We start from the raw sequence: 18,230 nt of genomic DNA, 5'->3' as shown, positions 1-18,230 counted from the left end.
AGGAAAAAAAAGGAAAAATATTTAAGAAAATGTTGGTGCATAAGTTTAAAAATTTGATGAAATAAAGAAGTGGGTGGCTTTTGGTACTGGAACTAAGGCTGGTATGAATTTGGCATACCTTTTGTGCCTCTTGCCTGAGTGATTAACCAGAAGTAAGGTGGACTCCCTTTCAAAGATCCACACCTGAAAGTTCAAGGATTGAATGGGAATAGAAAATGAATGATTGCATGCTTGTTGGTTTTAAATCCTGAAGGCGATGCTGCCATAGGAGGTCAGAATGAGGTTGTACAAGGTATTCTCATAGCCACTGGATGTTTTGTAATTACTCTGAGTAGAGGACTTCACTGTTTAGAGCTATCAAACTTGGTAGGCACCTTTTGCAAATTCTAATACTAGAACTGTATCTTTTAAAAATATAGCACTTAAATCTACTATCAGAATGAGGCTGTGGTGTTTCAGAATGGCATTTTTGGAATTAGTTTCTTGTATGAAAAGATTGATTTGTTCTTTTATGAATACATTAATGGAAGATATTCCAAAGCATTAAAAATTGGCTTCTTTATAGAACTCAAGTGCAGTGGTTATGCTGACTTTTCTTTTGCTGCAATCTACATCTCTTCATCAGATATATTGGAGTGTAACGATAATAAAATTACTGTTGAAACAGCGATTACTTAATTCCTGTAATGTTCAAATGTTGTATTGTGTCTGAGTCTGTTTCATTTTGTTCAGGTTGTTTTAGAGTGTGTGTGTGTGTATCAGTATTCTTGTGTTATTCATACAGAAGCAGTCTGTTTAGAAGGAGGATCAGTCTTATTTATCTACATCAAAATATATTGATTAAGCCACTGGACAGATCTTTATTTCAAGATTTGTTTTTGGCATTTGTATAACTATAGCTTCCCTCTCTATTTTTCCTATATCATGGACAAGCTCTGGTATTCAGTTTATGAATGCTCATAGCAAAAAGCTGTACACTTATTAAATTTTCTGTCCTGAAATATTAAGGCATATTTGATACCTTAGCAAAATACTTATGCATATGACCCCTCACATTAAAAGTTCATAATGGCTCATGTAGTTTGTGATCACAGTTCCAGCATAACGTTATATACCAGAAGCTCAGAAAGCAAAGCCTAATCAGTTATTCAGACATGACCCTAGGAATATTGATAGAGGAAGGACTTTGCATTAAAATATTACTCTTTGAAAAAGCTATTTTAAAGAATGAAAATGGGATCCCAGAAGATGAAGAGAACTTTGAAGAAGCTATGAAAAATGTGAATGCAGCACTAAATACTACAAAGGTAAAAATAGCTTTTCAAATGCATTAAAATATACTAAGAAAATGTGATGCGTTAACTGTATTGTTTTGTTTTTTCCCCCAAATGCATTATGTACCTGTAAGAAAAGAATTCCCTGGTGGAATTACCACACATGCACTTAGATATGATGAAAATTGTACCATCTTCAATTCTAAGACATAGCTAAAGAAATTAAAGATTAAGTAGTGGTGGCTTTCTGCCACTTTTGAAAAATCTGACTAGTTTAGTGTACAGTTAGTATGGGCTACAGTCCACTACACTCATTTCTTATTTCTATAATATCAACCCAAAAACATTTTTAGAACAGTACAGCAGGGCTACCAGTCTGTGTTGTAGAGTAGTGCAGGTCCAGTTATGACAAATTGGTAGCTCTTGACTGAGAAACTCATTCAACATATCTGTCCAAACTATGCTTAATAGGAGCAATTTTGCCAAACTGCTCGTGTTCTTCATATGAATGGAAGGGAGCTTCTTCTGGGGTCATAGCGTTTTCAGTCTGCTGCTGTTACAAGCAAACAAATCATAAATTTCCTTTTGCAAACTGAAAGCACTAAATTTCTTTTATTTTTTAAAATTGTGTTGAATTCGTAAACATAGTGTAGCTTAGCATTTGATATAGCCACAAATATTTGTTTTCTAAATATCCAGTTTTGGATTCATTTTTAATTAGAGAAAGTTAATGCTGCTGCTTCTGTTCCTGAAAAGCTCCAAAATATTTTTGGAAGTTCAGAATAGATTACTCTTGTCCAGAAGGTCTAAAGTAATGTGGATATTGTATCCCCTGAATAATTATGGATAGGATAACTCTTGAAATAGAAATGTGGATAAATACAGAAATATTTTTTCTTGTAGATTCCAAGGTGTATTGAAGAAATTTTTAATGATGAAAATTGTATCAATCTCACAGAGCAGGTAACAAGAGTAAGATCAAGATTCTTAAATTTTTATAAGTTCTTCTTTTGCGTATAAAAAAAAAAATGAACCTCTGTCCTTTGTACATTTCCAGTCACCAAACTTTTGGATTTTAACCCGAGCTGTAAAAGAATTTGTGGCAAATGAGGGGCAAGGAACTCTACCTGTTCGGGGCACTATTCCTGATATGATAGCAGATTCTAGTAAATTTATCAAATTGCAAAATGTGTAAGTATTCATGCTTCTGCTTTGAAAACTGTCATTTTTACAGCAATGGAAGGGCAGTTCTTTAAGACTTCACATTCTGGGCCAAATTCTCAAAGCCCTTTTTTTTCTCTTGACTGTAGATAGCTTTACAGCCTGGCCATGTGTTGTTTTCTGAATAGCTCCTGGTCTGTTTTGATAGGATCCTAGCTCTGGGTCGGTCAGGTATGCTCCTAGATGCACATAATCTCTGATATCTTCCTTGGGCAGTGGGATTGCACAGTCTAGCTGTTTAGACCCTGATCTGTGCTTCAGCTGTCCAGAGCCCCTTCTTTGGACATAAACTGTTCTTACCCCCAAAACCTCTTACATCCATCTCATTGCAAAAACTGGTTTTCTAATGAATTCTCTCAGTGTGGCAATCAAGTAAGTAGACAGATTTAGCAGTGGAATTCTTAAACAGCACTTAGTGTTTTACAGATCTCAAGGAAACAACTGAACACAAGCTCCATTAGTGACCTCAGGACCCAGTGAGTTCTTGGGTTTGGTTCAGATTCTTCATACTATCCTTTCTGAAATTATTTGGCTCAGCAGTAAAATACCATCTTCTTCATAGAGAAGCAGGCTCATATTGAAATAGTATCACCTCTCTAGCCCACATGCTTCTCTCAGAATTTCTGGGCTTCAGTTGCCAACCCCCCACTCCCTGCTCCAGAAAGAGTTGTGCACTGTTGGGGACCTTTGATTGGCTTTTCACAGCTTTCTGAAGATAGCCTTTGGCAGAAAAATGGTTGCATGCATCTGTGAAGACTGTTGAACTGTGAATGTTAGTTGCAGAACAGAATTTGTAGTTTGATACACACCTGTGTCACCATACTTTAAACATATGGAATTATTATATAATGTAGGTGGAATTAAGGAACTTATTTGTTCCTAAGGTAACTGATAAATATCCATGTTGCATGCATCTGACAATAATATATTTTCACCATAGAGTGGAAAGGATAACTTTAAGAGTTCTTCAGTTTTGGATTCTTTAAAAAACAAAACAAAACCCAAAAAATCTCTTAGATTTAAATTAATTTATTAAGACTATTTCTTATACTTTACAGATACCGGGAAAAAGCAAAGAAAGATGTTACTGCTGTGGGTAATCATGCTGCTAAGTTGTTACAGTCACTGGGCAAGGTAGTTCTATATCAAATTAATTTCATAAATTCATTTCATTCTAATAAAAAAGACCATAATTGATCTATATCCTCTGTACAGAATAAAGAAAGAAGTAAATGAAGGAAAAGAGGAGCTGGCTTGTCTACTGCACTCTCTTAGAGAAAGTTACTAAAGTTCTTATGATTTCAAAATACATATGGTATGGGTTTTTTGTCATTGTTAGCATTGTATCATAATATCATATGAATATTCAGTGAAAAGGCACTTGAACGTAACTTCAAAAAATTCTTTCTTTGTACAGGAATCATTACCTACTTAAATGTATTTTCTTAAAATATGAATACTCTAACAATTGTTTTATGCTGAAGCAAACGTATTCTTGTTTCTTCTTAGCCACCAGAGTCGGTTACACAGAGGGAATTAAAACTGCTCTGTAAGTATTCTTGGATTTTGTATTGCATCACTTTAATGGGAAAGTTCAGATATTTTCTGGAAGTTTTTAAATTCTGAATAATGTAGCTCTATCACTGTTTCATGTACAGTATTGCCAACATGATATCTTCCTGAGAAGTGCTGCATGTCCTGTTAACTTCAGTGGAAGTTGCAGGGGTCTTCCAGAATTAGGGCCATTAGGAAAGATGTTGGAGGCAGATGTATTGAATATCGTATACCCCAAAAACTAAACTACTGGTACATAAGTTAATATTAAGAATTGGTCAGGATTCGGTCATTTGGGCAACATTTGTTTTCATTTTGTATATGAATAAATGTTTTCGCTTGATCTGAGCCTTCAAGAGGCCGAGAAGCGATACTACACTGTAGTGGTTCAGTGGAGGGGCAGGGGCTGTATGCAAATCATGGCAGCATTTGGCATCCCCGCCCCACATTTAAGCCATCCCATTCCCCCTCGTGACACATTTCAGCTGCTGCTTTCCATGCTGCTGATTGCTGGCAGCAAGGGGAAGTGGCATCTGAAGTAGGGGAGCAAAAGAGTACCCAGCTTCACTACAATAAACGCACAAGGTTTGCTAAATGCTGCTCCAGCTTAAAAAGGTAAATAATCAACTTTTTTCCCTCTATGTAACATGAGAGAGATTCTGAAATGTATATCTAAAGAAATGAGATAGTAGTGAATGCTGTAATATTTCTTTTCTGTGTTCTTTGTTCAGGCAGCAATTCAGCATTTCTTCGAGTAGTGCGGTGTAGATCTCTATCTGAAGAATATGGCTTAAATACTTTTAACAAGGATGAAATTAGTAAGGTTTCTTTTACTTGTACATAGTATTCTTTCACTATGGAACCTTTACAAAGTAGAAACTGTTGGGCTAAAAGTTGAGCATCCCTGATCTAGATATTAAACTTAATTTCCTTTAGAATTTCAAAAATAAGCCACAGAATTAATAGTCCCTAAACTGTCCTTTGCAAATGTTCTTGTTGGTAGTAATATACATAAAATGTTCGTGGCAGTTAGATTTTTTCTTTAAACTGTTTTTGCCTGTCTGCCTTAATTAGTTGTCACAGGAACTAAGAAGTGCTTCCATGTAAACAAAGACAGAGTAATTGTCTCTTTTTGTTGGCCACTGAGACTTGTCATATGTTTAACTTCTGAATAAAACAAATAGCAAGTTATCATTTAATAAAATGAGGCATGACGACTTAATATTTTTAGTTATGTTAAAATAAAATTCCAAGGCAAATGTTGAAAGGGATACAACAATGTTGAAAGGAATACAGACCCACCTACAATATTTAATGAACATCTTTTCAGGCAACCAGTAATATTTTGGCCAAAAGGATTCTTTTTTTCTCATGATTGTTAGTGTTTGTCAACTAATGTAAATAATATGTAACAATGTAAGCATTTCCTTGAATTGTTTCATTTTATGTAATGTTCTATAATTTAGGAACTTTTTTCATCTTAAATCCCTTTGTGAGCCTTTCTAAACTTAGAATCCCTGTTATGCTATGTATAAAGCTGACTTCTGTTATATAACTACAGTCCCTACATTTTCTAACACAAAAAATATCTAAAATTTTCTTCGTATGCTGTAAGACTTACTTTGTGACTTAAGGTATCATATTTGAATCCAAGATGACTGAATTTAAAAAAGACCCTCCCCACCCCCAATAATTAATTACACACGGAAACTTTATAAATTAGGTATAATTTTCCACATATAGAATCTAATTATTGAAGGATTGTCTTAAACTTGTAGCCCCACCACTGCAGGAGGAAGCATTGGCAGGGGGGCAAGCAGTGGGGGAGGAGGGGCAGGCAGCAGGGGAATAATTGGCCCCTGCACCTTGCGCCCTGCACTTGCCTTCCTATCTCTCCATACTTGCTCTCTCCTGTGATGCTTGCACACTTCCCCTGCACCTTGCCTCCCTCCTGCTCTCAGTCCCCCTCTTCCCCTTTCCACAACTGCTTACCTTCAGTCACGGTTCCAGGCCAGGTCAGATGGTGGCTCCAGCCCCCACCTGGGCAGGCAGCAGTGATTGTAGTAACAACAGCTTCAGCCCCAGGACCAGGATGAAGCTGGGGCTAGGGTTTCCATCACTGCTGCCACTCCTTCCTGGCTGGATGGGGTTGGAGTCACCATGTGCTCCAAATCCTGGGTTGGAGTCAGAGGTTTGACTGAGGGTAAGTGGCACCTGACCTGAGCCTGGGTCAGGACTGAAGCTAGAACTGCAGCAGCTGCCTGTCCCCCCCAGCCTTGTACTTAAATCCAAGTTGCATGGGAGGGGGGGGGGCATTGTCTTCGATTGGAGTAAATATGATAAATCTCCCAGCCAACCTGCTGTTGTTAAATTGGGATGTGTTAATAGTTCCAGTGAATAAAATTTATGTAAAAATGTATTGGTATAGAATGTTAATTGTTTTTGTCATTCAGCCTGGGATTCAGAGTCAGAATGACACATCTGGTAAGAATTAGGATAAAAGAGAGAGAGAGAGACCATTTAGTTTTGGAAGGTGTGGCAAAGTACCTTGATTAAAAAAAGCAAATGAGAAATATTCCCATCATCATTGAACTAAACTAAATCTTTTTTCCTTCCCTTTCCCTCACTTCCATTTCTAGTTTCCAACATGGATAACCCAGACAGCGAGATTGTGCTATATTTAATGCTCCGTGCGGTGGATAGATTTCATAAACAACATGGTAGATACCCAGGTAAGCTCATACTACACTTTTAGATGCAGATGAGTTGCTTTAAGACCTACAACAATCTAATTTATAATAGTACATATAAACTATAGGAAGCCGGTATTTTTACCAGACCAATTTCCATTTGTATATAGTATCTTCATTTTGCCAATATTGCAAAGAGTAATTTCTTCTCAGAATCTGAAAAGATCATTCTAAATTGAAATCACTCTAATGGTTCTAACAGCTCAGGACTGATTTAAATGACATAATTTGACCTGTTGACTGATCCTCATCAGAGGTAATTGTTGTTAGGGCTGTGTCTTCAACATAGTTAATGACTACTTTTTGTTACTTGGTTAAAAAAATCAGTTATTGCAATAACAAGTATCTATGACACAATTAAAATGATTAAATTCTTTCATTTCTATAGAGTGTTGCAGTTCAGTATAAAGAGAGACTTTATTTCCTAGGTGTATATAATTACCAAGTGGAAGATGATATTGGGAAATTGAAATCTTGCCTCAGTGGTTTTCTTCAGGAACACGGGCTGTCTGTAACAGTGAAGGATGACTATGTTCACGAATTGTAAGTACAGGCTGGCCACTGGTGTTTTCCTGTGTTTATTAAACTGTCCTGAAAATGCTAACTAATTTATTTTTGCTATTTAGCTGCCGCTATGGAGCTGCAGAACCACATACTATTGCTGCATTTGTTGGAGGTAAGTTTAATCCTGCAGACCTGTGCAGTACTGTTAACAGTGACACAATACTTGAGTCCGAATATTATTCCTTTTTCGGCGTACTTAGAGTAAACAAAGCAAATATGGGCTGTAGTCTAAAATTGTTTGGATTGCAATACTGTAAAGTCCTCCCTTTCCCCTTCTCTTGTCCCATCCCTTCCCTGTACAATTTATGGGAATAGTTGATCTAGCAAGTGTTCTGATGAATAAATAAGGGAAAAATTAAAAAAAAATTCTTGTAGATTTTTTAAAAATAGATATGTAAGACTAGCTTAAAAAATGAAAAAGCAGCATGGTAAAATATGACAAGTGTTTAATGCTAGTATCAATGGAGACCTGCTTTCTATGGAAGTCTGAAATTCCTCTCTAACAAGCACTTGCCAGGTGGGGCTGAGGCTGTTCCTTTATTTAAAAACCTGCAGGAGCTATTTATAGTCGGGGCAACCCCTTTAAGGGTAATTGAAGTATTATTATTATAAACTTAGCTTCATTGTTTGATTTCCTATAATCAGCTATTCGGGTATTAATGTTTATATGAACTGTAAACATCTTCTTTACTCTTTTAAAACCTGTCATCTCCATGAATCTTTATGGTGCTTAGCAAAATGTACAAAGACAGTACATGCCCCTAAGAGTTTATGTTTCATGTATATTAGAGGGGATAAACTGGGATAATTTTAAAAATAAAGAGGGGAAAATGCAGAAAAGCTAATTGGGAGCTGATTTGGAGACTACTTATGGAATTGGAGTTGTGAAATCTTTTGGCAGTCTCACTGACTTCCTAGTTCTCAAAGCCTGGACTGTAATCTCTCTCCAAAGGAAAATGGGATGTCTTAGATAAGGACAAACTGAAGTGTGTGGATTGAAATAAAAATTTTTCCCCCACTCAGGCACTCTAGGTGTGGTTACTTCCTTTGAATTAATTTAGAAATGTTGATCCTTTTTAATTGAGGTAATATTTCTACTTTTGGCCCCAGTTCAAGAAAGCACCTAATGAGCTTCTTCAGGATGTCTTGTACTGGGATGAGGACTGAGAAACTCTTGTTTCTTTCGGGACAAATTCCTTGTTGTAGTTCCTACAATACACTTTGAACCATCCCATTTCTGTTCGAATCTAAACCGAGGCAGGTCTGTTCACCAAGTGTTTGGGGGGTTAGTTTGTCTTTCAAATGGGCCGGTAACTTGGTTTTTGCCCCCACGCAGGAGCTGCTGCTCAAGAGGTCATCAAGGTGATTACGGGACAGTTCGTCATTTTCAATAACACCTACATCTACAGCGGGGTGCCGCAGACCTCCGCTACCTTCCAGCTGTAGAGTCGCCCCGGGCCCCGCTCCGTCCGCCCCGCGGCGTCAGCCCGGCCTGGCCCTCGGCCTCCGCCCCGGCCACGCCCCCCCGGGAAGTCCTCTGTCTCTCGGCGCCTATTAAAAGTTCTCGTTCGTCCTCGTTACGATGTGATGACGTGATGTTTCTTCGCCGCCGCCGCAATCGCAGCGTCGCGCAGCCGCGCCGGGCCCTGGGGGCGGGGCGGGGCGGGGCCTCAGAAGCAGCCGCCGGCGCCGCCTGCGGAACCGGCCGCTGTGGCCTGGCGGGTCGCCGCGGGCCTGAGGAGAGCGGGAGCCTCCCTCGCTTCACCATAGGGGCGGGGGGGGACCCTCGGGCCCCGCAGCAGCAAGCAGTCGGGTACATTAGGAAGCCAGCCGCCCCGGGGGATGAAATGGGGCAGGGCCGGGGGTGGAAACTCTGACCCCGTTCCCTTGTGTTCACGGGGCGGGGCTGGGTGTTACCTAGAGACGTCCTCTGACCCCTTGCCCAAAGATGGGCCACAAAAATTGAAAAAAAGTCTAAAACTCTTGATTCGGAGAGATGATACCTTTTGGCCATTTCTCAGCTGGTCTCATAAAAAAAAAAAAAAGACCTTTTTCTGTCAGGCTCCGGGAAAATGAGAGATGGTTAAAAGTCCCTGTAGGTCGGAAGTACACTTTGGGGTGGAGGGGGAGTTTGCACAGAGGAAGCAGCGGCTGGACATCTGCCCCTCTGGTCCAGGACAGCAACTGTGGGTTGCATTTTGTGGTGCAGATCAAGTGGGATTTCTTCCCAGGCAGCAGCCTGGGAGATGCATACCTGGTAACTTCTGCTGAAGGCCGGTAGGGTGCCCAGGTGCTGCAACAAGCATATTTCCACAGCAAATCTTCAGCACACATTAATAGTTTCTACGGTCAGAAGGGACCTGAACAGATCATCAAGTCCAACCCTCTGCCCTTAACACAGGCAGCAACTGAATGTAGATTGAAATTAAATTAGATTTGCAAATAGCGTCAAATCAGCCGCAAGAAGTGTATTTTATGAAAACCGGCACAGTGTGTTTTTCACATTGCGCGAGTGTGTTGTGAACATTGCTGACCAGAAATGTTAAGAAAATCACTTTTCTAGTTGTAGGGTCAGAACAAGAACACAACATAAAATGGAAAGCTTGGAAGTGCAGAAAATACAGTGTGGTAAGATCTTTAAGACCACTGTGACGTTCTCTCCATCTGTTTTATGCTGTTTTGGCAAATTTATGAGAGTCGGGCAACAAACTATTGGAGGAATTTGCTCTTGCCTTGTTACAGTAATCATAGAGAAGTAAGTCTGGAAAGGATCTCAAGAGATCCTTTAGTCATATCATCATTTTGGATTTACACAGAGTGATAGGAATAGATAAAGTTAATGTCAAATTCAGACATTTGCCTGGAACCCATATGAACACGTACTTTTTCACTAATTATTGTTTGCACATTTCTCTCTTACTTGCACTTCTCAAACTGTATTCCTTTGAAGCCAGAAAAGCACTGTGCGGGTTATAAGAAATACAGGAAGTTTTAAAATAATTATGAATAAAGTCTTGTTGGTAGTATGCCCCAGAAGTGTTCTGGCACTTAAAGATGTAGATAGGTGGCTAGTAGGATTTGCAAAAATGCATATGTATTTTTCACCTAAATGTTGTGTGAATCCCGTTCTGAAGCATTTAATGACACCTTGTGTAGGGAGCCTAGATGTTCAACATCACAGTGCCTGCATCTTTTTGTGGATGTAAAAACAATTGATTTCCATAGATCAGTTGGGTTTTTACCTGGCATCTCCCTCTTCATACATATTTTCTGATTTAAATTAACTTTGCAGTCAAGGAAATCTACCTGTATAATTGAAAAGAGGTAGTTAGCTAACCCAGTGAACTGTTGCTGACAAAAGCTCCTGCAGCTCTGATTCAGTTAATCTGTAAGGTGCAATTCTACCCTGTCGTCTTTATAACTGGAGGCAAGGAGAATGTTTAAAAAAAAAAGAGTTGGCTTCATTCATTTAAAAAAAAAATCACCAGATTGTCACAGAAACTTTGTAGAGGTGTTTTGAGACTTTTCACAACATGATTGCTAGATGGGGGGAAAAAAAAGTTCAGTCTTACATTGTGCTGCTTTTCTTTTAAAACATAGTACCATGATTTTTTTCAACATCCTTAAAAAAAAGAGTAACCAACAAAAAAGAAAATAATAATTATAAAGGAAGAACTACATTTCTGTGACATTCATCTTGTTTTATTCTCATAGAGATGAAGACAGATCTGAATTTGCTTCTTGAATGTCTTAAATATCAAATGGACAGCCCTACTTCTCAAAAAGAGGCCTTGGTCACTATTTATTCAATCTGTCAACAAAACAGTAAGAGATATTCTATCCCAAAATTTTAATTGGGGGATTAGATTTCTATTTGGGGTTCTGAATATTGAAATAACATTATTTATTTTCATAGTACATTACTACACTTTGTCACTTTTTAAAATAGGTACATGTCGAAGCCTTAAAAATGTAAAAGATGACATGTCTTGTACACAATATATATTCCATACTGCACTGATTTGTTTTTGGATTGTCACTTGAGTACATAAGATATATTTACTGCTTTCTATAATGTCTGCATTTACTACAGGTGATGCAAGTAATTATTTGCGAGAGATTGGTGGTTTGACATTCATAACTGACCTTGTAAAGTCAAGCATGCATTGTATGGTAAAGGAAGCTGCCTTATTTACGTTAGGAGTTATAATTGAAAATAATGGTAATATATTTGTATTTCTAAGCATTGTATCATATTTTACTCTATACTTATATTTATCTCATCATCAAATAGTTGAATGTAGTTATAGATGGATTTATCAGGCCACAATACAGATCAGGTTATTACTGTTAGGGTCAGATTCTTCATTCCTCCATTGCCGTTTCGTTCCACTGTGGAAGCACAGGACAGCCATAAAGACAGTTCAGCTCATCATTTGAAAATTCATCAGGGTTGGGAAAATCCTTGGGTGGTTTTGTTGCTGTATGTCACAAGGGATAGACACTGGTGTAGAAAGCATGGCAAAGTAATTGCTGTACCTGAGTCCTGCTCTTTTTCAGTGCCATATTGGCATAATTACTATAAAATTGCATATTATGTCTTTGGACATGATAGCCTAGAACCAGGCCCAGAATCATGTAGCAACTGTCAGCCACTTTGCAGCCCCCTCTCCTGAGCTTCAACCTTGCTCAACACATTTTGGGTTTAACTGAGACTGTAGTCCATGGTTTGCAGATCATTTTATCATGTTAGTGGGAAATTACAGACTCTCAGAATCTCTGAATTAAGGCAATGAGGAAGAAGTTTTCATGGAGAGTTTAATACTTTGTTTCATAAAATGGCCAAATTGTAGTCAGTGCATTTATCATCTTGCTGCTTAGTAGAAAGGCTGTTGTCAAGCATAGCTGTGACTTTTTTCAGCCTGGGTCCTATTCCTAAATAAGTTAGAGGAGAGGAAGGGAAATTCTCCTTGCAAGTAAGCGTTGATGAGAGGTTTTTAAATATCTTTGATATTAAGTATCAGTGCTTCATCACTTTTTCTTGTCAGTCTTGTAGTAAAGGCAGTATGTATACTATAGGTAGAATTGTTTCATACCTCTACACTTTAACAATTAATACCATTTATTTCCTGGTTTCAGTTTACTGTCAACAAAATATGTGTGCTTCTGGATTGTTTGAAGAGCTCATTTTGTTCTTAATGAATAAGGATTCCAGTGTAAACTTGAAAAGAATGTCTGTATATGTTGTTTTAGTATTGGTTTCAAATAATAGTAAGTGTTTTTTCTTTTATTCATAAAAACAAGTAATAACATTGTGTGCAACTCATTTCAACACATTATTGTTTGTCAGCCCCTACCATTGTAGCTTGAGGTTACATACTAATATTGTAAATAATGTAAATATTGTAAATAATGTAAATATACCATTCATTATTAAAAATAGCAAAATGTACTTTTGGGATCATATTTATGTTCAGAAACAGGTGCATTTGTTAATGAAACAATACAAAAAGAACATTTCTCATAGTTCACAGTGAAATTTAGAAACAACACTAAAACCTTAGTATTGATTATTATTTGTATGGTTATAGTACCCAAAAGTCCCAATAAAATCTGTTCTGTTGAGCTCTAGGCAAACCTCTAGTTTAATTTAAAATCTCTTGTATTGTACAGTAGTAGTAAGAAAAATATAGTTGGCAATTTTTACTATATAGCTAATATGTTTTATGTACCTTCATCTTTGTTTATTTGTATATAATTTGTGTGTGTGTGTACACGCACAAAATATATAAAAATATTTTTCCTGATACTGGTATATGATCATTTATAGAGAGTGGGCAAACTCACGTTAGAGAAACAGGCTGCATTGGTGTTCTGCTACAGTTATTCAGGTAAATAAGCAAGGCTGTTGTTACTATACTGGCTATTTAGCACAGGATTTCTTTGTCAATACATTTGGCTTTTTCTTAACAGAACAGCTCTTTCAATATCTGAGATAAATCTGACAGATGAAAATATTAATCAAAATTATCAACTGTGGTCTTCAGTCTGCAGTACTCTTTGTGCATGCGTTAATAATCCTCAAAACGGTAACTATGTTTTTATCTTATTTTTTCACACAGCAGTACATGTAAAAAGGATATTTGTAAAGTACCTTTTAGTTGATTGTCATCTCAAACCACATATTGCATTGAGGTGTTTTTGTTTGGTTTACATGTTTACAGAAGAGAATCAGAAAATTTGCAGTTCAGTTTTCCCTCATACAAAACAGTGGCTAGATAGATGCATAGAGCCAGAGATAGTTCGTCCTATTTGTTCATTTGTTGGACTCGCAGTTGCAAATAATTGTAAGTGCATGTCATCTTGAAAATAATTTATATTTCATAGGAGTAAGTTTCATAGAACACTAATAAAAAGCTTAATTTCCTCATCTTTCTCCTTTCCCAGTAGATTTATTTGCTGATCTTCCATCTATTTTGAAGGTGGTCAGTGACTTGTCACTGGCCCCACTCCTCTAAACCCCATGAAGATATTTGCTGCTGAACCAGGGTGTGCCCTGTAAATAGAGGCTGGAAGGGCAGGAGACAAAAGTGGGCATTTTTCTCCAATGATCCTTTCAGAATTTCCAAGAAAAGATGACGCAGGCACTGGCAGATCAGCTCCAATGGAGCTCTTTGCTGTGGTAGAGTGCTCTGTTTCATTTCAGGATGAATGCTTTGGCAATAAGGTTTATGGCTTGTGAGAGTGTCTGCACATGCAAACATAGTCCTTTCCAAAGTTTCCCTGGAAGTATTGGTAAGATGGCTACTACAAGTCCTAGTCTTAAAAACAGTAAATCCAATTAAAAACTTTGGATCTGAGGTACTCTTGTCATTTACCCTATTTAGTCATGTTCAGTGGTTGGATCAATACGGATGTAAAAGTACAACCAGATCAGTTTGGTGTTCAACATCTACTGAAGGTGACTGTACAAGGTGCAGGACAATGGTGAATCAGGCTGTTCGTAAATATTGATTTACTTCAGTCATTTTGAGAAATCTTTTCATCGTGTTAATTTTTAAACTATTTTCTTGAAAAAAAGTCTTTATAGTTTATATAAAGTATTTTTGACATGAGAGTTTTTCCTGAAAAGATTATGTCCCTCTGTGTTTTGCTTCAATTTGGCAAATGCCCCTCAACCTCTTTTTATCTGTTACTATTCCTGTGTAAATAGATGACATTTACTTCAAGGTCAGATTTGGATATATGATGTTAGTAGTACTTTACTTCACAAATAGTTCTACCGGCTTCAAGTCACTAAAGTCTGTAAAATAACTTGGAAGCTGTTTTGATTAAAGCTACTTTAAATATAAGGGTATTACCACCACAACATGGAAAATAATGGCAAAAACAAAAAAAAAATGACTTCAAGAATACAAGTACACTGTTCCTGTTTACATGGGTACATCCTGCCTGCATATTTTTTGTAAATATCCTATAAAAATGCACATCTGAATTTGCCATTTCTCTCAAATATATTGAATATCCAACTTCAGCTATGCTTTGTGGATGGATATGGAAGCAAAATAACATGTCCACAGAAAATTGTGATAAAGTTGTTTGATTAATATGGTTTTAGAGCAAGCTGACATGTAAATGTTGTAATGCAATTTTTATTCTTTTCTTATTAAGCGCACATACAGAAATATTTTGTTTCCATTGGTGGATTAGATATTTTAGCTAAAGTTCTTGTCAGGCTGGTAGATGACTCATTTAGAAACTACGCCAGCACAAAACTTGCGGTAGTAGTGACGAAGACTCTGGATGCCTGCATTGCTGATAACTGTGAGTGAATGGACAAACAGTTTTGGTCCGGATATTAGAAGGGTGCAAGGTTGTGTAGGTGCAAACTGTAGTTTTACATCTTGGTGTTCCCTCAGTGCTCACCCACTGAAACAGCAAAAAGTGAGAGTGTGAGCCTTCACTGACTCAGAGCTTGGATTTTAGAAGACTTGGGATTGTGACAAAGTTTGATTTTTCAACACACACACACACACATATATATATATATATATATATATATATATATATATATATATATATATATATATATTCAAGCAAACTTAGTTGCTGTAGTCTTGGAAGGAGAATGACTCCTTTATTAGAGAGTTCCCAGCTGTTCTCTGGGAGACTTTTACAGTAGATAAACCTTGGCATCACATCTCCTGTCCTCCCCAGATTTGTCCTCAAACTGGTAAAGAATTTGGGGAAACTTTCAGGGGTGTGTGTGCATTAAAGGCACTAATTTTTCCAGGTTCTTTGTGTTTTCCCTTGTGACCAAGGAGAATAGGGAGTTGTTGGGTCTAGGGAGAAATGTAGACCAGACTAGCATACTTTAAGAACAGGATGCTGATTTTAAATTTTGGTGCAGCATGAAGAAATTGGGGCAGCCTCATGGGGGACACCCTAAAGAAGAAAATGTCATGTTGCATTTGTGCTGTGGACTTAGTTTGATTTAATCATTTTATAATAGCTGCCATAGGTGCTGTCCTGTCAAAGTATCACATTGTGCCAAAGCTACTGAGGTTGCTGACTTACGACACTCTTGATTCAGGAGAAAAACTTAGTCTTATTCTTGCTATTGGACATTGTACAGAAGTTTGTGGTAAGATTTTAAATGTCTTTATTAATTTTGGTTTATGGGTCTAATTCCTTCTGTGTTTACAGTTTTCATTAAAACTGTATTTTCATTAGTGCTTCAGGGCAAAGTTCTAAATAATTTAATTTAATATCAAAACTTAGAAAAAATGTTAAATTTTCTGTGTAGGTGATCATCAAATTTTAATGACCTACCATTGTTGCTTGCCTTGGTGTGTGGGGGGGTATCTTTTGGAGTCTCTGGAAGCAAGAGGAATCCATGACAGTTATTTCCATTATAATCAGTACCTAATACCTACTAAATGCCAACCAGAATTAATACATTATAAAGAAAAGTTTCAGAAGGTATCATAGCCTCATTTAATAAATATAAAAGTTTTCACTAAAGTGATGAGAACCTTTTTAAAATAAGGCTTTTGATTGTGGATATGCATATAAAGTTATGCATAAATTACATGGAATTGATGTAAAAATCGCGGTTCGTTTCTCAGGAGGCGAAAAAAACCTTCAGCCACAGACACACTCTGTTAGCAACACAAAAGGTATATATTTGCAAATAGGGTCAGAGAGAGAGAGACAAAAGATCAAACACTCTGCTGCCCCCGAGGGAAGCTGCCCAGCTGGCTTTATCCCCTCTCTCCTGACCACGTGTGCAGAAGGAGGAACCTTTACAACTCATTTCCGATTCATACATACATGTATGTGAATACGTCAAATCATACGTCGCATGTGTATTATAATTAACTACTTAAGTATGCGGGGCGGATAGGCTTATATGTATTAATTCATTGCGCATGGGTAGAAAGTACCTGAGGTTACAAAAGTTTGAATTTTCCTTGCTTCAAGGCTAGAATTGCAATTTACTCTTATCTGCATGAGAAAAGCTGAGGAGTATATGCTTTACTGTAACAAAGAGATAGTAACTTTGCAAAACAAAGAGAGAGTGATACCTTAATACAAAGAGCTCTCAGTAGCTCTCCCAGTTCTCTCACCAGGGAGGGCTGACAGCTGCGCTGTTTTAACAAGACTTATTGATAATGCATTTTTAATAATATTTCTAACAGAATTTACCTAGATAAGGCTTTAATGAACAGAGCCCAAGATACAAATATATGGTCATCTTAAGATACTGTAAAAGAACTGTCAACTATGTACAAGTCAGGATTGCTTTATTTTCTATTATTGCTCTTTTTAGAAGAAAATCAGTATGATCTACTGAAGAACAATGGCCTTCCACTTATGATTCAGGTATTAACTGAATCTCAAGATGAAGAACTAAGCAAAGCTGCTATGTTTGTGCTGCAAAACTGCAAGAAAATGAGTAAGCTTTCTGTCATGCTTTTAAAAAACTAAGTGAGATGTTCCTAGTATGTGAGTCTTGTGGACGTTCAAAAAAGTTTTTAGGTGTTGGAGTTTGATGCAGTGTAATTTTTTACAGTTGTTTACTTATGTAGAACTGTAGACACTTTTTTTTTCTCATGAAACATCTGTCTCCTTTTCCTTAACCATCTACAGTAGTGGTTCTCTAGCTTTTTAGAGTCAAGGCCCTGCTTGGAAAATGCTAGCTCTTAGTTTTCACTCATTTCTTGACTATAGAAAAATAATAGAGCAATTATTTCATTGCAGAGAACTCAGAAAGATCACAACAGAATGTTTTTAACACTATAGATTCCTATTCAGAATCCTTGGGTTTATCTAGTTAGGTCATTGAGGTCCAAACTTTCTGCCAGGCGTGCCATAAATTAACCCTCCCCAAGTGCTACTCTGATCCTCTTTCTTTGCTGCACTTGTGGGGAGTAGACCATGGGTTGGTCATCCCTGGCTTATGTGATCTAGCTTTTATTTCAGAGGTGCTGAGGTGCTGCTTTTCCAGTCAACTGCATGGGACCACTGATATGTAACATCTTTTTCAAAGAAGAATTTCACTGTAAACAAATTCATGAAAACTGTAACTGCAAATGTAGCAACTCTCATTATATATTTACCGTACAGTTTATTTCACACCTGACTGAACTGAAGCTTTTAACTGCAATTGCAGTTATATATAGTTTATATTAAAACTATATATTAAAGCTGTCTATTAATTGCCTTTAATGTGTGTGATTAACCCACTAATTGGTTCTTGCATTAAAGTTTTTAACACACTAATTGTGCACTGTCACTGCTACATCTGGGCCACCCAGCGGGGCAGTGGTGGCAGTGCAGAAGACCACAGGGCAGCCAGACGCAG

General features: G+C 37.4%; 2 protein-coding genes across 2 annotated transcripts in view; both read left to right on the top strand.

Moving 5' to 3' along the window:
• NAE1 (NEDD8 activating enzyme E1 subunit 1) overlaps nt 1-8,943 on the top strand; it is a 21,227-nt gene extending 12,284 nt beyond the window's left edge. The window contains exons 11-20 of the mRNA XM_090062434.1: nt 1,216-1,307; nt 2,178-2,237; nt 2,332-2,465; nt 3,554-3,629; nt 4,005-4,044; nt 4,781-4,867; nt 6,689-6,781; nt 7,228-7,342; nt 7,426-7,475; nt 8,700-8,943. Of these exons, the coding sequence (XP_089918560.1) occupies nt 1,216-1,307; nt 2,178-2,237; nt 2,332-2,465; nt 3,554-3,629; nt 4,005-4,044; nt 4,781-4,867; nt 6,689-6,781; nt 7,228-7,342; nt 7,426-7,475; nt 8,700-8,809 (857 nt within the window). The 3' untranslated portion in view covers nt 8,810-8,943. The remainder of the gene's footprint in view (nt 1-1,215; nt 1,308-2,177; nt 2,238-2,331; nt 2,466-3,553; nt 3,630-4,004; nt 4,045-4,780; nt 4,868-6,688; nt 6,782-7,227; nt 7,343-7,425; nt 7,476-8,699) is intronic.
• Nucleotides 8,943-18,230, top strand: part of TERB1 (telomere repeat binding bouquet formation protein 1) — a 25,136-nt gene continuing 15,848 nt past the window's right edge. The window contains exons 1-10 of the mRNA XM_090062433.1: nt 8,943-9,176; nt 9,927-9,991; nt 11,078-11,188; nt 11,457-11,585; nt 12,503-12,634; nt 13,194-13,254; nt 13,337-13,452; nt 15,035-15,187; nt 15,876-16,007; nt 17,196-17,321. Coding sequence (XP_089918559.1) covers nt 8,959-9,176; nt 9,927-9,991; nt 11,078-11,188; nt 11,457-11,585; nt 12,503-12,634; nt 13,194-13,254; nt 13,337-13,452; nt 15,035-15,187; nt 15,876-16,007; nt 17,196-17,321 — 1,243 coding nt within the window. The 5' untranslated portion in view covers nt 8,943-8,958. The remainder of the gene's footprint in view (nt 9,177-9,926; nt 9,992-11,077; nt 11,189-11,456; nt 11,586-12,502; nt 12,635-13,193; nt 13,255-13,336; nt 13,453-15,034; nt 15,188-15,875; nt 16,008-17,195; nt 17,322-18,230) is intronic.

Source organism: Crocodylus siamensis, chromosome 9, assembly GCF_052110815.1.
Source record: "Crocodylus siamensis isolate JL-2025a chromosome 9, ASM5211081v1, whole genome shotgun sequence".
NCBI classification, from domain to species: Eukaryota; Metazoa; Chordata; order Crocodylia; family Crocodylidae; genus Crocodylus; species Crocodylus siamensis.
This window is presented reverse-complemented; position numbering and strand designations above follow the sequence as displayed.